We start from the raw sequence: 18667 nt of genomic DNA, 5'->3' as shown, positions 1-18667 counted from the left end.
TTCGCTGTGACCGGAACTTGCAGAGCGGCATCTCGGCGAAGCATTGACGCTGCCTCCGGAGGTCGGGGGCGGAGGGTGGGGTGGAGGTGTTTGGGGGCGGGGGAGAGGGGGCAGATCCGGGAGGAGCGGTCCACAGACAGTGAATGTCTTCTTCCTTCACCTGAGGCGAATCTCCGCGCACAATTCGTGACAGCACATAAACACATTGAGTACCGCGGAAGAGACCATGCTTAGCGGAACATTGAAAAGAGACGACGCATTTATCAGCGATAAATGACTTTGTATATAACCGTGGAAGAGGCGCACTCCTCTTCGAAGGCGTCGAAGTTTGAGAAAAAACTTTTTGCTTTTCTTAAGTCGGCGGCGGGGTTGAGTACTCGACTGCAAAAACAAAGGTCGCGGGTTCGAGTCCCACCTGGATAGGTAGCCTCCATCCAGTGTTTGTGATCGTTCATACTTAAACTGTCGAATAATCATCGTAGAAAAAGGTCAAAGATTTGCTGTTTTCGGGGCAAATAGATAATATTTAAAAAATGACATCGCGAGGTCTTAGGAACCTTAGAATGTATCTTACCCAAGCGTAGTCCAATACCCCCTCAGAATACCGCCGCTTTTTGTCCATGACTGCTTATTCGACGAGAAAACTCGCTCATCTCGCAGCTAACCTCTATATCTAAAGGTCGACCCACCATCCGCAACCCGGTGGACGCACTCGGTGGCTTTAAGCTCAGCCGCGAGGCTTCCGTAAATACGTTCAAAATAATTGAACCTCACTAATTAACCAGAAAATTAAGATTATCTCAAAATAATTAAAAGAATGCAATACGACTAGGAAACGTCTGGTTGAAAATTATTAAATGCCCAATCCATAGTAAAAAAATTGCCTACGGCAAAATTGCAACGGAATGGAGTTATGTTTTTTATATGTCGTTGTAGCGGTTTCAGAATAATATTGTTGAAAAAGGGCTTCAAAAATTTAACATGGATTATTGAATAATATTCTATAGATAACTATTCATTTCACAGCTGATATCACTCTGATTCCTAGACTTTCATAACACAAGAGACAACTGTCTCATAATCCTTTATCCATCGTTTAAACATTTTTAAGGAAGCAATATTAAATAACTACAGGTTAACGATAAGTTGGCAACCATAAACTAATTTTAACCCAGGCCTTATGTATCGCCATCAAAGGTTCGGCCTCCCCCACCGATTTTCCATGTAACTGCGCACCTTTTAAGCCCATGAAAAGGTTCAAAATAATCTCCATTCATTTATTGCCCTAGAGACTGTGGTCCATAAGTATACAGTTTTGGCTTAAAAGAGCCAAAATAATCCTGGCGTTCGGAGCACGTTGCTCTTGCATCGGACTCGACCACTAAATATTCTCGTGACTGACATCCGCACGTGGGCCGCAAAGGATACCAGTCGCTCTTTCTGTGATGCTTCATCACCCCAGCCCAATTGACAGCTTCGTTCGGTTAGTCATCAGTCTCGAGTTGCGCGCTTTTCTTCGAATGCTTTGGCCGACCCACGCTGGAAAAGTCTGATGACGACGTTTAAAAATTGATGCATTCCTTTGAAAATAGACGCTGCACTCTGGAGAACATTTTATGGCCTCTGAGAAAACAATCTATTCTGGTTCTGGTGATTCCTCATTTATGTCGGTTTGGAGTTCCAAAATTATCCAAAGGAATGTAACCATACATGTACGCAAGTATCAGCCATTTTAAACATAAAATTTAGAAACACAAAATTTAGAAGGAATATGTTTGACATATTTATACCATTCGGTCTCATGCTCCGGAAGACCTCCTCTAAAGGCCATTTTACACGGGGCACGGAATTGCGCAGGTTAGAGCTGCATTAATTTTCCTAAAATCGCGTGGATTTGCGCGAATGCATGAACGAAATTAGAACAGGGGCTATTTTGCCGTCTCGCATCCACGCATTCTCGCATGTGTTCTAGCAATTCACCGCTTTACACGACGCAATTTTGATTACGCCTTCGCACATACGTCAGATTGCGCAATTCCGTGTACCGTGCAAAACGGCCTAAAGAACGAATCCTTTCATTTAAGAGACGTTCAACTGTGATTGGTACGAAAGATTCACGCATGCATGATCATAATAAGCACACTGCAACATCAAATCTCCCTAATTGGTGATCATAGTAAGAATTCACGGCGTGTGCGTTTCATATGAGACCAGAGAATGAATACGGCAATATTTTTCGAGGGATAGCATATTGAATATTCGCTTAGCCTCGTTACACGGCGATAATAGATTCTCACGAGATTAAAGATCTGCCTAGATTGTCTAAACAAGTTGCTGATGCGCCCCAATGATATTTATTTGAGATTAGTTGATATTTTTTATTTCATTTAATATTGCTAAGATCACTATTTTAAACCGTTTCTTGCGGAAAACTAATTACGCGATAACTTGCAAGGACCTCACTCCCACTCGTAAAATTGGGTGAGAATCGGCTTGACCCCATCCCCCTCTTAAACGCCACTCGTTATTTATGGATATCCCTTAAGCGGATGCACGTTTACACGTTGAAGTAAACTGCTACAGTGGCTATAGCAGTTTATATATAGCTAACAGTGGCTAAAGAATGACCTCTCACAACTATTATATTTACAGAGGTATCCCAAGAGTGTCAATACGCATCGCGATGGAGGAGGTAGAGAAACAAAAGAAGTGACGGGTGCGAGGGAGAAATTATTTATTTTCATCTTCTTATTCATAAAATTAAATAAAAATTTTTAAAATCCCTAATAAGCAATGAAATCAAAAAAGCAATCTCTAATTATATTCTTTACCCGCGGAGTTCAATCAACACTTGTCGCTATCGATGAATCCAAAGTCATCGACTCGCACTGCGTTCAAGAGATGAGCTACTCACAGTACTTGGCAGTCCCTGTCCTCACGTTCGAGTCGAGCCAAAGTGTCAACAACTATAGCGGCCAACTTCGAAAAGCTAAGTGTGTATTGCGTCGATATCTGGCGGCAATAGGGTGTCACTCTGTCGAAAACATACATCTCCATCATACGATGTCAATTTGTGCAATAGCTATCATTAATCAGCCATTGGTCACCATCGATATTCATCAATTGACGTTTTTTGATGATTGATGTCGTTGAAAACCAAGACAGAGGAATCGTTTTAAGTTGCCGGCATCGAAATTCACGAGAAAACACAAAAATAGATTTTTGCCTCCGACGAGGGTGCCTATGTTGCATCTTCGAAGGACTAACATTGGCTATAAGCGCTACGTATGTCATTCTAAAGAAAACAGACTGAATGAAAACTTTTTAAAAAGGAATCATTAATATCATAAGAGAGGAGATGCCGCAGAGAAATCTAAGATATGGAATGGCACATGAAATAAAAAGAATACTTTTGGATACGGGATATCGGATAGGCATGCACGGAAATGCACCTGGTGGCAACGATAAGCACCATTCATAAAGGCAGAGAAGGTAGCTCTAACAGCAAACAGTTTTTGTTGCGCTCCTGCCGCTTCAATTGTTCATTTATCTAGAGCTTGTCTTCCTTCACTCTGTTAGACAAATTAGGTTAGAAGCTTCTCTTGGCTCGAGGTGAAGGAAAATCCGCCTCGTATAGGAGTCGCGGAGTGATGGACGCGAGGTAAATTAACGGGAGCGCACCGGAAGAGCAGGCCCGCACCCGAAAATAGCAGTCAACAATAGGAAGAGGCGTGGGATGGGGGCGTGGGCAGAGGAGCGGCTCTAAAGGGCGCAGAACAGTCATCCGGGTGCGGAACGGGATCCGAGCCTCAAGTGGGGGTGCAGTGGCGATGGCGCGTTGACAGGGAACGTTTGAAGGGAGCGGAGTCCACGCGTTTTCATTCGGAGCGAATATTGGGTTAGGCCCACGCCGGGAGACTATTTGGGCTGAGGATGAGTAATGTGCCAATGGGATGAGTGGGACTCCGACGAGCTCCGAGACACCGACCGTCTAATGTGACGTTTAAGAGGAGGCAACCCTCACCTGCTAGATTTCTACTAAGGCGACGCTTTATTCGTCTAAAACCTGAGCTTTCATCTCAATCAATCCCGGTAGAGACCGACCCGACGACGCGTCTCAGAGGGCTGTACCAGAGAGTACCAGAGAGTAAATTTCACCCCAACCAGCAAGTTTACAGAAGCATATTAACAGAATGTCGCAGGTGTACCTTTGACAGTGTAATGTGATATTTGTGTGAGAAAGGAAACTTTCAAAATAATTCATTTTTCTCAAATTAGAGACAATTCAACAATTAAATCAATAATGCAAAGAAATTATATTTTTTTAATTCCTTTTCCAATTCCAATGATTCTTTTAACCACGCTGGTAGCATTTTTTGTTTTTAATTTTCATCCCATGCATTACAATTCGCTGCTACGACTTTCAATTCACTTTTAGGGACTTCAGTATTTATAAAGTGAACTATGGTCAGCATATTTCTGCACATGAAATATGATAATTATATCTCAATATTTTCTCAGGTAAATACCTTGAAGTTTTGAAGATTTGAAGTGCGGTCAATTATTTAGAAAAGTATCCTCTATGTACTCTGAATATTTCAAGGTGATAGCGTGAGTTGTAATGAGTAGCATATCACAAAAAAAACGCAATACGAACGGTCGAGAGATCATTGGAAGAAAACGCATCGATCCCTTGCGATTAGAGGCTTAAGGAAACACAAAACTTACGCTACCACCATGAAATTTTCAGGGAACCCAGAGAAGACTTGTCAACATTTGACATCATTTTAACTGTAAAAATTTATCATCTGAGGAAATATTGAGCGAAAACTCCGAATTCGATAGGCAGGCGAATTTTGATAAGGCTCTCCTCTATATACCCTAATAATTTCAAAATGATGCCTTATGTTTTAAATGAGGAATTGGCCGCGAAAAAAGACTTTTATCGGGAGTAATGAGTCCACTTAAGCGGTATTTTTGAGAGTCGACCATCCCCAACGACGTGCTTTCCTCTTTCCTCAAAAAGCTATGCAAAATTAATTAATTAATTCGTAGTTCAAGCAAAATCAATTAACTCATTATTAACTGAGTGGTATTCCAGCATAAGGTTTTTTGGAGTTCACTTTAAATTATACCGTTTCTAAGTAGTATAAAGGTAGAAGTAGTGGTATAAGTAAACTATCCAAGAAACCTTGTAGTTTAAACACCCCGTTTCCATTAGAAGTGTGGAGACCAAGTGTCTAGAGCGTTAGGTTACTGGCCGATGAATCTCGGGATAAAATCCTGGGGGAATCCTCCACATTGCCCCGGCGAAAGTCCTCCCGTTGCGAGGTAAACCAGATAAGACTAATTTTCTCCTACGCTGAAGGTGTGAAATTCACTCGCTTGTACCTTAACCTGATATCATCATCTATCCAGAAAAACATGCTGGTCAAAATAGGGAGTGGGATAGGTGCTTATTTTCTCCTACGTGGTATTGCCATGGCAGGAAGAAAGGCAGCTCGGGTGCTAAAGTAACCCCTTGATAGAAGAGCAAGGTCTAAGGTCTAGGAAAATTATTAGTCCTTTCCGATATGCCTCTGCTGATAAATTTTCCCATTGCAAAGAACAAGGGCGCAGCTAAGAATTAAGGCTAGGGAGGGTTTTAGGCCCAACTAATACTTACGGGAGTGGGGGAATTGCATACCCACCAGGGTAAGAAGGAGTTTCGGGTGCCCTTCTCCAGAAAAAATTGGAGAATAATGGTTCAAAATGGCGAGTTTTACGGCTTTCTAAGGGATGTCCTAGCACTATTCTATAAGTAATACTGATCCAAAATAAGTAAAATGGATTAATCTAAAAAATTTCTCTGAACTCTGGGGGGGGGGGTTTATCCCCCCCCCCTCGCTGCGCCACTGGCAAAGAACACGAATTATACGTCACTCAGAGATGTGGATTCATTATTTTCTCTTACGACTCGGATATCACTACAAGCTCATTGAGGGAATTGATCACGGGTTGAATGTTTTACTTAAAACCCCAAAACGTTCCAAATTCAAGAAAATGAATTGAGTCCTACAGTAAAGAGTAATCCTCATCATCATTAGTCAACAATCGTCCCAATCCAATTCGACGTAGCTCTCCATTCCTCCCTCCTATCCGCTAGCCTTTTCACAGTGACTATTTCTTCTCTTTTACATCCTTCATGACCATGTAACTCATTGGGCGCCGTCCCTTACCCTCCTCCCACTCCACTTGTCCTTCTACAAGTATTTTCATCAAGCTCATCAAGATTTCGCGGGTTCCAGGCCCGCCTGGATAAGTTGCCCCTATCCAGGGCATATATGTCCATGCACCCCGTAATTGCCAAGTTAAAAGCCCCGATGTATAAGGCCAATGTTGCTGTTTTCAGTAGTTCTAGAATAAGTAAAAAATAAAATAAATAAATTCAAGATCCAGTACTAGCCATAAAATAAGCGAGTTAAGTTGCCATAGCAGCAAGTACAATAATTCCCACGGACCATGATAAAAATTTTTACAGAAATAAAAATTAAGTGAACAATAAATTCATAACGCACAATGAAAATAAAGTCACAAGAATAAACTATTTAAAGTGAAGGATTGATGGGTGGCAAACCGCCTCACACGATCGCTGTCATAAAATCCGCAAAGACACTGTCCATACAAACTGCAACCCGAAGCGGAGGGGGTGAAATCGCCATCGCATTGAAAGAACGATACCCGCACTCCGGCATCTCCTCGCCCACCAGCTAGCTGTCCGCTTCTCCTCAAATACTTGCAAGCATTTGGTTCTGCGCACATTTGAAGCTGACCGAGTGGGAGATATAAGCTTCAGTCCACTTGTGAAAAATAACCATGCAAATATTAAATATGCACGCACGATTAACAAAATTGAAGCATGCATGCATTTAAACTAAGCAAAAACATCACAACTCATTAACAAGTTCTTTTTGATTGGTTCAAGGTTCAATGGTTGGATATGCCACCCTTGCAAGTGAATGCGTATTCAAAGGCAAATAAATAAATGGTGCGCAATCTGTAGAATACCAGGCGCAACCTTCCTCTCTCGAACGGCAGCTCTTAATTTTTTCGCGACAAATTATTTGGGTAAAACTGAACTTACCATCTTGAAATTTTAACGGAAAATATAGTAGAATAATGTCAATATTCTGCGTGGATTTGAAGTTTACTGAGTGGAGGGAATACGCTTTAGGAGATTCATCGTGTTGCCAAAATTAGCCATCATAAGAGTAATACGCAACATTCACGTGTGAATATTCATGCGTCAATTTAATTTCTTTTCTTGAAATATATCTCAAATTGAAAAGTTTTACACTCCAGAAAATACTTAGTTAATTTTTCCTAGTTTCGTAATTGTTGACAAGAGTCTACCATGGATAATCTAAAATTTTCCATATGATACCGAAAGTTTGAAACGAGCAATCCGTCGCGAAAAAGTATTAGAAGTGCGGCAGTGTTGCGTCCACAAAAGGCTCTAGCTTCTTTCGCTATTCAGAAAAGGAAAGTAACGAAGTGCGGAGAGAAACTATCGATCTCATCAAGTTCCTGCTGAAAAGCGCCAAACAGAAAAACCCGACGTCCCGACATTTGATTTATTTTCTCGAAATAAAGCAGAAAAAGCGCAAAACTAGGAATCGGTATTCCTCAGGAAAAACTGCATGGGAGCTCATGGTCCCTCAGATTGAAAATTCGATGCTCCAACTATCAAACCAGCCCGATACCTGAAATATATTGGTAAATAACCTTGGTACATTGTAAAAATATGGAAGTAATAAAAAATTCAAATAAAAATTTCGCAGAAATACATATTTTTGCTCCATTAAAATGCCCACGTGTTTAGTAATCGATAAACTTTGAAGAATATTAGCTCGGCAGCAAAATAATCTTATTAACCGTGCCACCATAAACGCCTCTGGTCACAGCTACCTCATCTTTTTTCCCTCCGTAAAAAAGGCCTGCTTCCGGCAACGCTTTTACTAACGCTGAGGAATGATTTATTCAAGGAATTAGAGCATTTCATAAAATTTATAATGTCTTAAGCACTATTTTTCTCACACAGTAGTTGCATAGAAATCACTTCAAGATTTTATAAAATGCCGTTATGACAAAATATTCTCCTCCATACCAATTTAAAACACCTACTAAGATAACCTTCAATAACCGGAAAGCAAAGGTCATATAGAATTAGTTTCTCAATATCACCAGGTGAAAATACAATAGTATCCCACTTGAAATCTTTGTAAACCCCCGAACTAGAATCCATGGAGTGCAAGGTGGCCTAAGGAAAGCAACTGGCCCCCTATACTGCTATTCACGCGCCCACGACTTGGTCTAGGGTCAGTTCTACCCTTACCTATTCAAATGAACCACGAAGTTTGGTTTCCTTGGCACCTAAGGTCTCTCTGCAATATCTAGAGTGCATGACACGAATTTGGTGGACCATAAAAGGGGAGTAGAAGCGTAGAAGGAAAAACACTTGGCTATTGATCGATGGGTCCCACATTCGAATCCCAGGTTAAACCTTCCAAAATCCAAAAGAAAAATCCTCGAAGTCGTTGATAATTCAATAGATTGAAAATTTAAATCATATTTATCAATTCACTATGATATACGTCTCCTAAGATAAGGTAAATGATCTCTAAGCATTTTCATGAAGTCTTTTCCTAGAAAAAATAAAATTTGATGAGAAGTGACTGCCTCAATGGGAACAATGTTGGCATGGTGCTACACGAAAGCAAGATACACGGCCCAGCTAGTAGGCGCTTTGAGGGCGAGAGCAAGCAAGCAGTGGGACAGCGAAAATAAACAAAGAGTAACCGGATCGGGCGTGAACGGCAAACATTTTCATTCCTTCAAATTCACAGGATCGGAGGAAAATGCGGAAAAATTTTCTCGAGGCTAAAATTAGGAATATTGAGGTTTGTACACCAGTTAAACCAGGGAGGGAAAACACAGGTAATTGAGATTTGATACATCAGATGCGATAACAGTGTTTTTCTTAAACGTATTTTTATTATTTAACCTTTACACCTTTTCGCCCTACGATCTACTTTGGAAAATGATGCCAAAAGCCCAATAATATTACTTCGCAGAAAAGAGTTTAGTCGGCATTACGGAAATCGAGGAAAATTCCAAAGAGAGGTTCAATTACATATGTCTTCAAGTTACTAAACTAACATCAATAAAATTCTCGACTGGAAACAATCTTAACATCCATAAAAGCGCAGCGAAGTAGATTCAAGATGTTTTGAAATGTTTCTGCAAGGAAATATAATCGCATCGTTTTTCAGTCACGCTTGGAGTTGAACGCTTTTAACGCTAAAGTTAATCAATCATTCCCACATATTCTTATGCACAAAATGGAAATGTATTTTTAAGTCAATATAATACAAGTCGTTAAAGTAATCAAGGTAAACACAACTCTATTTCTTTATTAAAAACATAAAAAAGGTTGAAATAATAATAATTCACCTTTGAAAATAGCACACAAAAATATTACGGCACTAAATAATATAGCACTCTACACTACCCCTGATGGGTTCGACGTCCCAAGTTAGAATAACAACAATGAAAATTTCCCACGCCAGAAGTCGCCCTCAAAAATCCTACGACTGCATCTGCCTTCCTTCGCAAAATGAGGCAAATCACGAGCATTCTACTGTGATGGGTCATAAATAATAAAACAATAATATCGGATACTGCTTCCATATTCCCTCCTTCAAAAACAAAGCGACGGGTTTCAGCGAAGTCTCACGGTGCAAATGAGAAAATCTCAATACATGCGCACGCTTCAACCCAGTATTAAAACCGCAAGGAATAGGAGGCATGGTGTATTCAAGACTATTCTGCCCACATCAGCACTTCCTGTTGTGATGTAAATGTTCATTCGGTAAATGATAAAATCATTGAAAACCTAAACTAATGTTTAAAAACTAATAGATGTCGCTTCTACAGAGAGATGGTGTGAGGAAATATTGAACGAACCCTAACCATTTTCAACACCGATGAAAAAATAATTCAGATTCCTCACAAAAATACGACTTATATTGCTGAACCTGCTTAAAAATTATGTAATCCTTGCATAAGGAGATCAAAATAATGCAATGATTTGGAAATCATTAAATTTTAATAAATTTAAAAAACAATTGTAACAATCCGAAAACAACAACCTTTAATCTTCCCTTAAAAAATACACTTCAGAGGGCGAAAAAAAATGTTTTGACGTTTTTTAAGTGGGTCTTATGTACTTTTTAATATAAATCTCCATTAATTTCATTCAATAAAATATTTTTAATAAGTTTTCCAAGAGACCTTTTGGAATTTTACGTCCGTTTAGGGGTTCCTGGACTTTTTCTGATAAAATATACCTTCTGGGACTTCTTATTTTGCGAAAGCATTAATAAAAGCCGAAAATGGGGCTTTCAGTGCATGTTACTTGGTCAGAATGACACAAATGTTACATTTAACTCTAAGAGCTCCTAAACATCCCTGCCTACCTGCAAACCCTTAATGCTGCCATTTTGACCGCAGGTTATCAACCTCAAGGTTCCACTTTTTTTAAATTATGAATGTATTACACGAGAACTATATAAATCAAATTGAGAAAAGGTCATTCAACCTTAATTCAACAATCAATCACATTGCGGTATCAGAATTATCAAAAACTGTTAATGATAGTTAAATCATCTCTAAAATCACATCATAAGAAATATTTATTTTGCTATTTCTGATATTTTTTTCCCACAGCAAACGTTCGTGACTTGAATTGCATGATTTCTTATATTTACCCTTTTAATCACCGAGGAGCAATGATTTTTGCTATTACTGAAGCCTATTTCTCTGATACACCATTATTTGTAGGTTGCATTAATTTTTGGCATTTTTTATTTTTACTAAATTTAATGGTAATAAAATTTGTTAAAAATTATTCCAATATTCGTACAGAACACACAACCTGCCAAAATCCCCTTGTTACTATCTTTCCATTTTCATCTGACTAAAAAGAAATAAAAACATTAAAAAATCAGAAATAGGAAAAACATATGAAATAAAGAACTAGTAAGCCTTCTTATACTTCGTTGCTATTTTTGGGGTGCTTTCATTGAGGTCTTTTATATTTGCAGCCGCATCTTTTTTCAAAGAGCTCCACAATGAAAGCTGGCTAGCAAAACAAAGTCCTTCCTTCCATATTTCCTTCACAAGAGACTGTACAAATCTACGTTTAGCTTTCAGGCTTCTCTCAGAAAAAGATTTCCGAGGTCTTCCTACTCTTCAATTTGACGAATTTGTGCTAACAATAGAATATCAAGTGGTGCTACCTTCTGAGTGACGGTGTCGGGGCATTTAAGTTCACAGTTTACCCCTTTGGAATGCTTTGACAGAAATTTGTCGTATTTTAAAAAGTATTGTTTCCACTTTTTATCAAAATACTTTTAAATAGCATCACAATTTTCCTGATTTCCTTTGACGTATCTTCATTACATATTTACATAAATCATCTAGTCTTTTTCTTCCGCAATAATTCCAACAATTCCATGAGAGTTACTGCCGGTAGCTTGAATCTCTCTGCATGCGACACGATTCTCCCTAACGATATAAACATGTAATAAATTTTCAGCAATATAATATTTTTATCCCGATATTCCAGGCTTCGTCCAAGGGTCTGTCCCTGGACCGCGTCTCAACGGCGTCGCGTCGTTTGTTAACTTCATGGAACAAAAAGGACATTATTGTCAAAAGGCGCAAGTAGGCGCAAAATCTCATAAAAATATGTATAAGTTAAAGGACGTTTCTACATGCCTTTGAAGGTTTTACAATCTTACCTCGACGTATATTTTTATGAGTTAATTTAAATATTTAAAGTCGGAAATAAAACAAAGTTTTAAAGACTGAGTTATTGGCATTTAAAATAAAGTGTTTGACAGTAATTATATTTGAAGAAATATCACTCTAAATAATGCTACATACCGTTAGCTACAATATCCTGTTAGAAATTGTGGTTCCTTGCGTGTTTGCTGTCTTGCAGGTATGTGTTAGTGCTAGCGAGTCAGCCACCGTCTGGGTGTAGTCGGAGGGTAGGTAATCTCGACGCGTGACTTTGCAGCCGTGTAACATTGTAATAACTTATATTAACCTTGTCAAAGTTGCCAATCATGATGAAGCATACAATTGCGGGTATAGCTACACCTACGGTGACTTTGTTTTAAAAAGTAGCAAAATTGACTTATATCCCGCTGGATTAGCGTTTGGGTCCACTGTGCATATCCGCATGAGGGGGAGGCTGTTTTTCACCCTGGGCCACCTTTATGAGCGCAAATATTATAAAAGGCTTCAACAGGGACTCAAAGCCAGGAACCTCCGATCAGTGCCCTGCGCTCCAGTCTATGAGCAACGACGTCACCCCAATCCTACTCGACTATAAACAAAATGGAAGGAATGATTCAAGCATTCAAGATCCAACTAAATGTATCCTTTATTTTGAAGCTCAAAATTTCATGCCTATTCACCAGGTGGATGCTAACTCTCACAGAAAACTCAATCGGCTGTTTCATCCCCTAGAGTGCGTCACTCGACGCTAGTTATTGGGGGCAATATCAATGGAATCAATCGAGATCGAGCTGAAAGGAGTGTCATAGGCTGGAGAAAACTGCTGCGGCGAGGAAAAGTGTTACGAAGGGATCGAAAAACTTTCCAATGGGAAGCGTAAAAAACCAGGGAGAGCTATCACTTATTCCGTTGGCAACGTGATATCAACAGGACTAAATAGCACCTCGAGTTCAGAAAATAATATGGATGGATCTATTTTCATTTAAGATATTTATCTGTGTCCAATGTATTCTTATATCTATCGATATACCAACATTCATGGAACATGTACTTAGGAAAATAAACGTAAGGACATAAATTTTACGACTGTATTTTACTCCAAGATTCAATACGCCATTTACATGTTGTAAGTCCACGCAAGTGCCCTTTGAAAGGGATTGAATTGATTTCTAAGTCATTTTTCGGTGGTTAAATTAATAACCCATGCTGGCTTACAGGCTCACCATGCTCATCGCTTACGGCTCCCAAATTTTCCGGGAAGAAATCAAGATGAGAATGTAAAAAACCCTTCGATGATTCAGGCATAGAACTGTCTCACAACATTTACTCATTATTAAATCTTATCCGCAAACAAAATAAGTTTTTAAAATCCATTATCAAACAGAAACTCCATAATAAAAAATAGTTTGCACTACTAGTATGCTGTAAATTCAAACAAAACTACACGTACAGTGACACAAAATATTCACCACAATCTACATTAATTCGTAAGAGGATGAACATAATAGTCGAAACAGCAGAACAAAAACTGAATCAACGAAGCATAGAGTTTTAAATTCTGACGCGTCTACTTATGTATACCTAAATAAGTTTCCAAATCTTCTCATTGTAAAAATGTTTTAGTACTTTAAATGTTTATTTCGCAAAAAGGGCGTGAGTTATTTACTAAAATCATCCTAAATGAATAATTAGCGAAGCTAAAAATTGTGTGGCTACACTTATCATTTAATTTATTTATCTTTACTTAATATTGTATACGTTTAAACTTTCCCACATTGGGGTATTGCGTTTTTGAGTTTGAGGGAAAACTTTTCATAAGTTTTATGCTGTATTACTATTGAATTATTTGAGTCGGTAATTTCAAAAACGGAAATTGTTCCCATCGAGACACCTCGTTTCAAGGCATAATTTGCTCAAATAACATGTCGGTATAATCACAAGACTTCTCCAATAAATTTGCGCACTATTTTTTCTACGTAAATAAAGATCCAAAATTGAAATCAAATACTTAAGCTTCATGCGAGAAGTACAATAAAAAGGAAGTATTTTACCATATTGCATGCCCGGCCAAAATTACTACAACTAAAATTTGTTCTAAAAACTAAGACCGGAATTAGGAAAAACAGCAAATTAAAAGTATCATACATTACAACGCAAATTAAGAATGTCAAGCATTACTACGATTAGGTCATCGGAAATTTTAATGCAAATAATATGAATACCGTGCTCAGGGTATTTTTCCGGGATGATTTTTACACGACTGCATAGAAAAACACTTATTTTATAAATTCCCACAATTCATGAGCCGATAAATGTACAAACTAAATTGTAATCGGCTTAAGAGGGCGCAACACACCTTCTCGGTTGTTTTACCTCTGTTATTAATCTCATAAAACCTACGCCATCACATTAAAATTTTAAGGCCTCGTAAAGTAAATTAATCGTTGCTAACATTTGCCTGTACTTCGAATTTCAAAATTTTGCCGCCGAATTTTCTCATATGTAAAATTCTTATTTATGAGATTACAGTAAATGTAGATTTAAGTCTACTCTTTGGAAATTATTAAACGAGCAACACGCGACGAATGAAGGCAACACAAGACTGGTCGAGAGGGAGTGATATGTCCTCTTTGAGGCTAAAAGTAACGGAATCGCATTCTCGAAATGTAGGCTGAAAAAATTGAAGGAATGGTTGCCAATGAATGTGCGACACAATGCGAAAGAGGCGAGGGTGCACGCTGCCCAGCGGAGTATTATAGCATCAAAGCACCCAAAGCACCCTTTGAAGGCGCACACATCACATTGGAAACAGATACCTATCTATATTGGACTACAGAGAAAAAAAATCATCCCGCAAAAGCTTCATTCAATGTTAACAATTTAGATTATGGTTATTTGGCAAAAAGAACGAAAATTATACGTTAAAGACATTCTAAATGACTACTACTAGTGCTAAAAAAATTCGCAGCTTGGATAATTATTTAATTTACTTATCTGTAATTAATATTTCATCTTTCCTGATGTGCGTTATCGCTTTATTGAGATAGGGGGGGCAAACGATTCATATATTTAAATTTTATTGTTCCCAGGGTAAGTAATATTTGAGTCGGTGACCTCTTTCCACTTGGCGTGAATGGCAACAGTTTTTCTAAAATTTACAAAATTCAGAAAACCTCTCTTATATGCAATAGGGTATTTGCATTCGCAAGGTATGGCATTGGACAATTATTAATTCGATAAATTACATCAGAATTTCAGTCACTAAATGTAATTATATTTATTCCTCCGTGAAAACGGATTGCTTCGCCGTAAGCGTCGCGAATAGTGACTTATGCGAACGTATTTAAATGCGCGATCGCTGACATCACATTTAGACTGGAGAATCCTCTTTCACAAAATTCGTGCAGAAGCTCCCGATTCCGCAAACGCGGAAAGTGAGGAATATAGTAGTTTTTTCCCGCGAATCGAATCATTGGAATGTTTCCAACGCGCATCATCGCTAGGGGTCGCACGCAGCACCATGGCATGAATTTGGCAATCCACGTAGAAAACTGAAGAAGAAACGCAATAAAAACACTTCCAGAGTTGGGAAAGTAATGATTCATCTGCAACAGAGACCTCCGTAAAGACCTCCGTATCACCTCGATCCGGCAAGATCTGATAGCAAACCTACACATCTTCCAAAAATCACTTCCCCTCACTGAAAAAAGCAAAAGAGAAAACCTATGGAACTATACGCCAAATCCAATAGCGAGGCACAGAACCCAAACTCCGCTTCCCTTCCCAACCACACCCTTTCCCCTTAAAATTTCTCCTGCCATACTGTGACCAATGACTTTTTACATGAATTTACCATATTAAAATGCACTGGAGACAGCCAAGTAGGCTGGGACTAGTGGAAAAATCAAAACAGATATTCCGGCGAGGCGAGATGAGTTGGGAAAGTAAAAATCACAGCCATTAACTCGTGAGCGGTGGAAGTGTTTTCGAATCCGGCGTGGCACGAGGGGAGGGCTCGCGCGCCGGCGACTGCCAACCGGCCGGACACTGGAACGGGCCACTCACGACGATTAACGAGCCGCATCTCGCCGTCTCATCTCACCGGGCCGGAGGAATGCCTCGCGCGAGCCTCGGCCCGCAGAAACACGAAAAAAAACTGCCAACGTCAAGTCCACTCAGAACTTAACACATGATCAACTAGCGTCCGGCTTGAGTGCTCCCGAAAACCATTATCGCGGGGCAAATTCCTCATCTATCACACACGCAAACCCTATCCTCACGGGAAGTAGCAGTATTCTTTTCATAACGCACGCGATGCTTGAAAGAATTTTCTACATCGGAATGGACAGAAATGGCTAGCTAATATGACAACTTTGAGCACTAATCACTTCAGCAGAACAAATATTAACGACCCTTATTCGCTCCACGACCACTTCAAGACTATTAATAACGCACACAAAACATTTGTTCCGATGAATAGAACTTTTATTTTATCGAAAAGTGGTTGATACATCTATGGCAGGCACTTGAAAGCGCAATAACTTAATGCCTTATCGATACGTGAATATTTTTCAGACTTTAATATTAAAAATGCCACTTAGAATGGAAAAGTTATTGACGTTTAATGCCAGTTAATCCTCAAATGTATTAGAATGGATTCTGTTAAATAATTCCATGATGAAAAATCCTATCTTTGTCCCGACATCCACCATGAAGTGTAACTTTACTTCGTTTTCCTTGCACCAAATTGCATCGCTGCTTGCTTTGATTCCACTTTGCCCTAACCTATAAAATATCGATTAAAGCGTACGGAATTTCCAAAAATGTTGAAGGCAATATTTTCATCGGCGCTTTGGAATTGCAACCGCTGTCCTTCCTCAGATCTTTTCGTCCGGAGAAGGCTTAGATCTTCAGGATGGACAGCGAGTTGGGCTCCAATCCGTCATTGAAATTGTAGCCCCTGGCCCGATTCAGAACCCTTTCGCAAATTTTGCGACAATTTCACACCAAGTTAGACCACGGTACACAACGGCGCACTGCATTCTAAGATAATTATCAGTTAATATTTGCAACACTTAATGAGAGAAAAACATCATTCTGATGCACACGGCTAAAACTTTTCAGCCAACAACAAATCATTGCCAATATCAGTATTACGTTATCCTTAAAGCTACTTAGCAGTCGATTTTTTCACAACCCAGCATCACCGAAAGGGGACCGAGAGCACGAGGTTAGGGAAGTAACACTCACCCTGGACACGTCAGGCATCTTGGACAGTCCCATCCCTTGCAGAACCCTCTTCATCATGGCCGCGCGGTCCTCCTCGCTGATCTGCAGGCCGGACGCCTCCGCAGTGTCGGAGGGCTTGCTCGAGTTGGCGGGCTGTGGCGTGGCGGGGGCCTCGATGACCACCATGAGGCCGGTAGGGCGGCCGAGTCCGGGGGCGGCTCGGCACATCTCGGCCAGCAGGACGGCGGATGCGGCGAGAGCCAAAGCGGCCAGCGCCACGGAGGGCCTCAGCGGGCCCACGAGAGCCGGAGCCATGGGCGATCACTGGCGACCGGGGTCACGATGGATGTCCGAGCGGCTGGGGACCACAGGGGAAAGCGGCAAAGCCGGCTCTTACCCTCCACACGCACACAAACACTAGGGAAACACGAGAGCCGGGAACGATGGACCACTTGGATGGACAGCCTTTGACATTCGCGGCACAAAGACACGAGGCCACCGGGCTGCCGGGAGCTTATATAAGGTGGCGGCTGCCCCACGCCGTGGCGGGAGGGACGCGCCCCGCCAGCCGCCTCCTCATTGGCCCGTCCTCCCCCACCGGAGGCGGGGCCTCCCAATCCTGTTGCCGGAAGACTCGGTGCGCGCGCGCCTCAACCGTTTGAATCTGCTCGCGATGCACACCGCGGATGTGTCATAGGTGGTGTGGGGGAGCGGCGGTCGCAGGGAGCCGTATTTGGGCTTGGTGCCGACCGCACCACGACTCCTCACCAAGGTGAGACCTAATCAATCAGTATAATTTCCTAACCACAGTTTAACTAATGAAATCGTAGCATAATTCTATGATCATCAACAGCCCTTAATTTATTATAAAAAATATAATTGTCACTCGAGGTTATCTACCATTTCAAGCAAAATAAAGAATCACCAAATCGATGCTTCAGCCGTTTGGATGGATGAGGATGTAATTACTCCATACTAAACTACGAGCAAATGAATTAAACATGCTCAGGGTAAAGAGGGGTCAGATGAGGGTAAAGCTCACCCAAGAGTACAAGTGTGTGAATTACATGCATTCAGTTTCATAACTTCAATATGGCTACATATTTCATTCACTATCAAACTGCATTATCTCTACGGAATAACAGGCTGTTTCAATGGCCTTAAACACTCCAAATAGTATTTTCAAAAATTCTTACCGTAAGTACTGCGCAACTGCCAAGAAATAGATACATTCTTATCTTGAAGTGATGCAGCACATCGTCAGATTAATTTTCCTCCAAACGGTGACCAGAAGTCCTGCAGGATTAAAAATGGAGTAAATAAGTAGCTGAGGAGGAGTTCGAGCATCGTATTCAGATAAGGGTGCTTTCAGCGAAGAAGAATTGAGTCTATGACATTAGGTACACCCATGAAATTGTAGAAAGACCATGAGTAATGGCTCAGAAAACCCGAGAATTTTAAACTACAATCGACACGCTATATTTAATTGCATTAATCGAAATCCGATTGATTAAAGTTACAGGACATGTTGAACAGTTAACATGAAGATGGTCATAATTGCTAACAAAATGAAGTTAAAATAAAAATCAAT

At 40.2% G+C, this 18667-nt stretch overlaps 1 protein-coding gene across 1 annotated transcript in view; it reads right to left on the bottom strand.

The window, feature by feature from the left end:
- LOC124171683 (univin) overlaps positions 1–18150 on the bottom strand; it is a 130288-nt gene extending 112138 nt beyond the window's left edge. The window contains exon 1 of the mRNA XM_046550924.1: positions 17098–18150. Within this exon, the coding sequence (XP_046406880.1) occupies positions 17098–17391 (294 nt within the window). The 5' untranslated portion in view covers positions 17392–18150. The remainder of the gene's footprint in view (positions 1–17097) is intronic.
- Positions 18151–18667: the final 517 nt, after the last annotated feature.

The sequence above is a fragment of the Ischnura elegans genome, chromosome X (assembly GCF_921293095.1).
Source record: "Ischnura elegans chromosome X, ioIscEleg1.1, whole genome shotgun sequence".
Classification (NCBI taxonomy): domain Eukaryota; kingdom Metazoa; phylum Arthropoda; class Insecta; order Odonata; family Coenagrionidae; genus Ischnura; species Ischnura elegans.
This window is presented reverse-complemented; position numbering and strand designations above follow the sequence as displayed.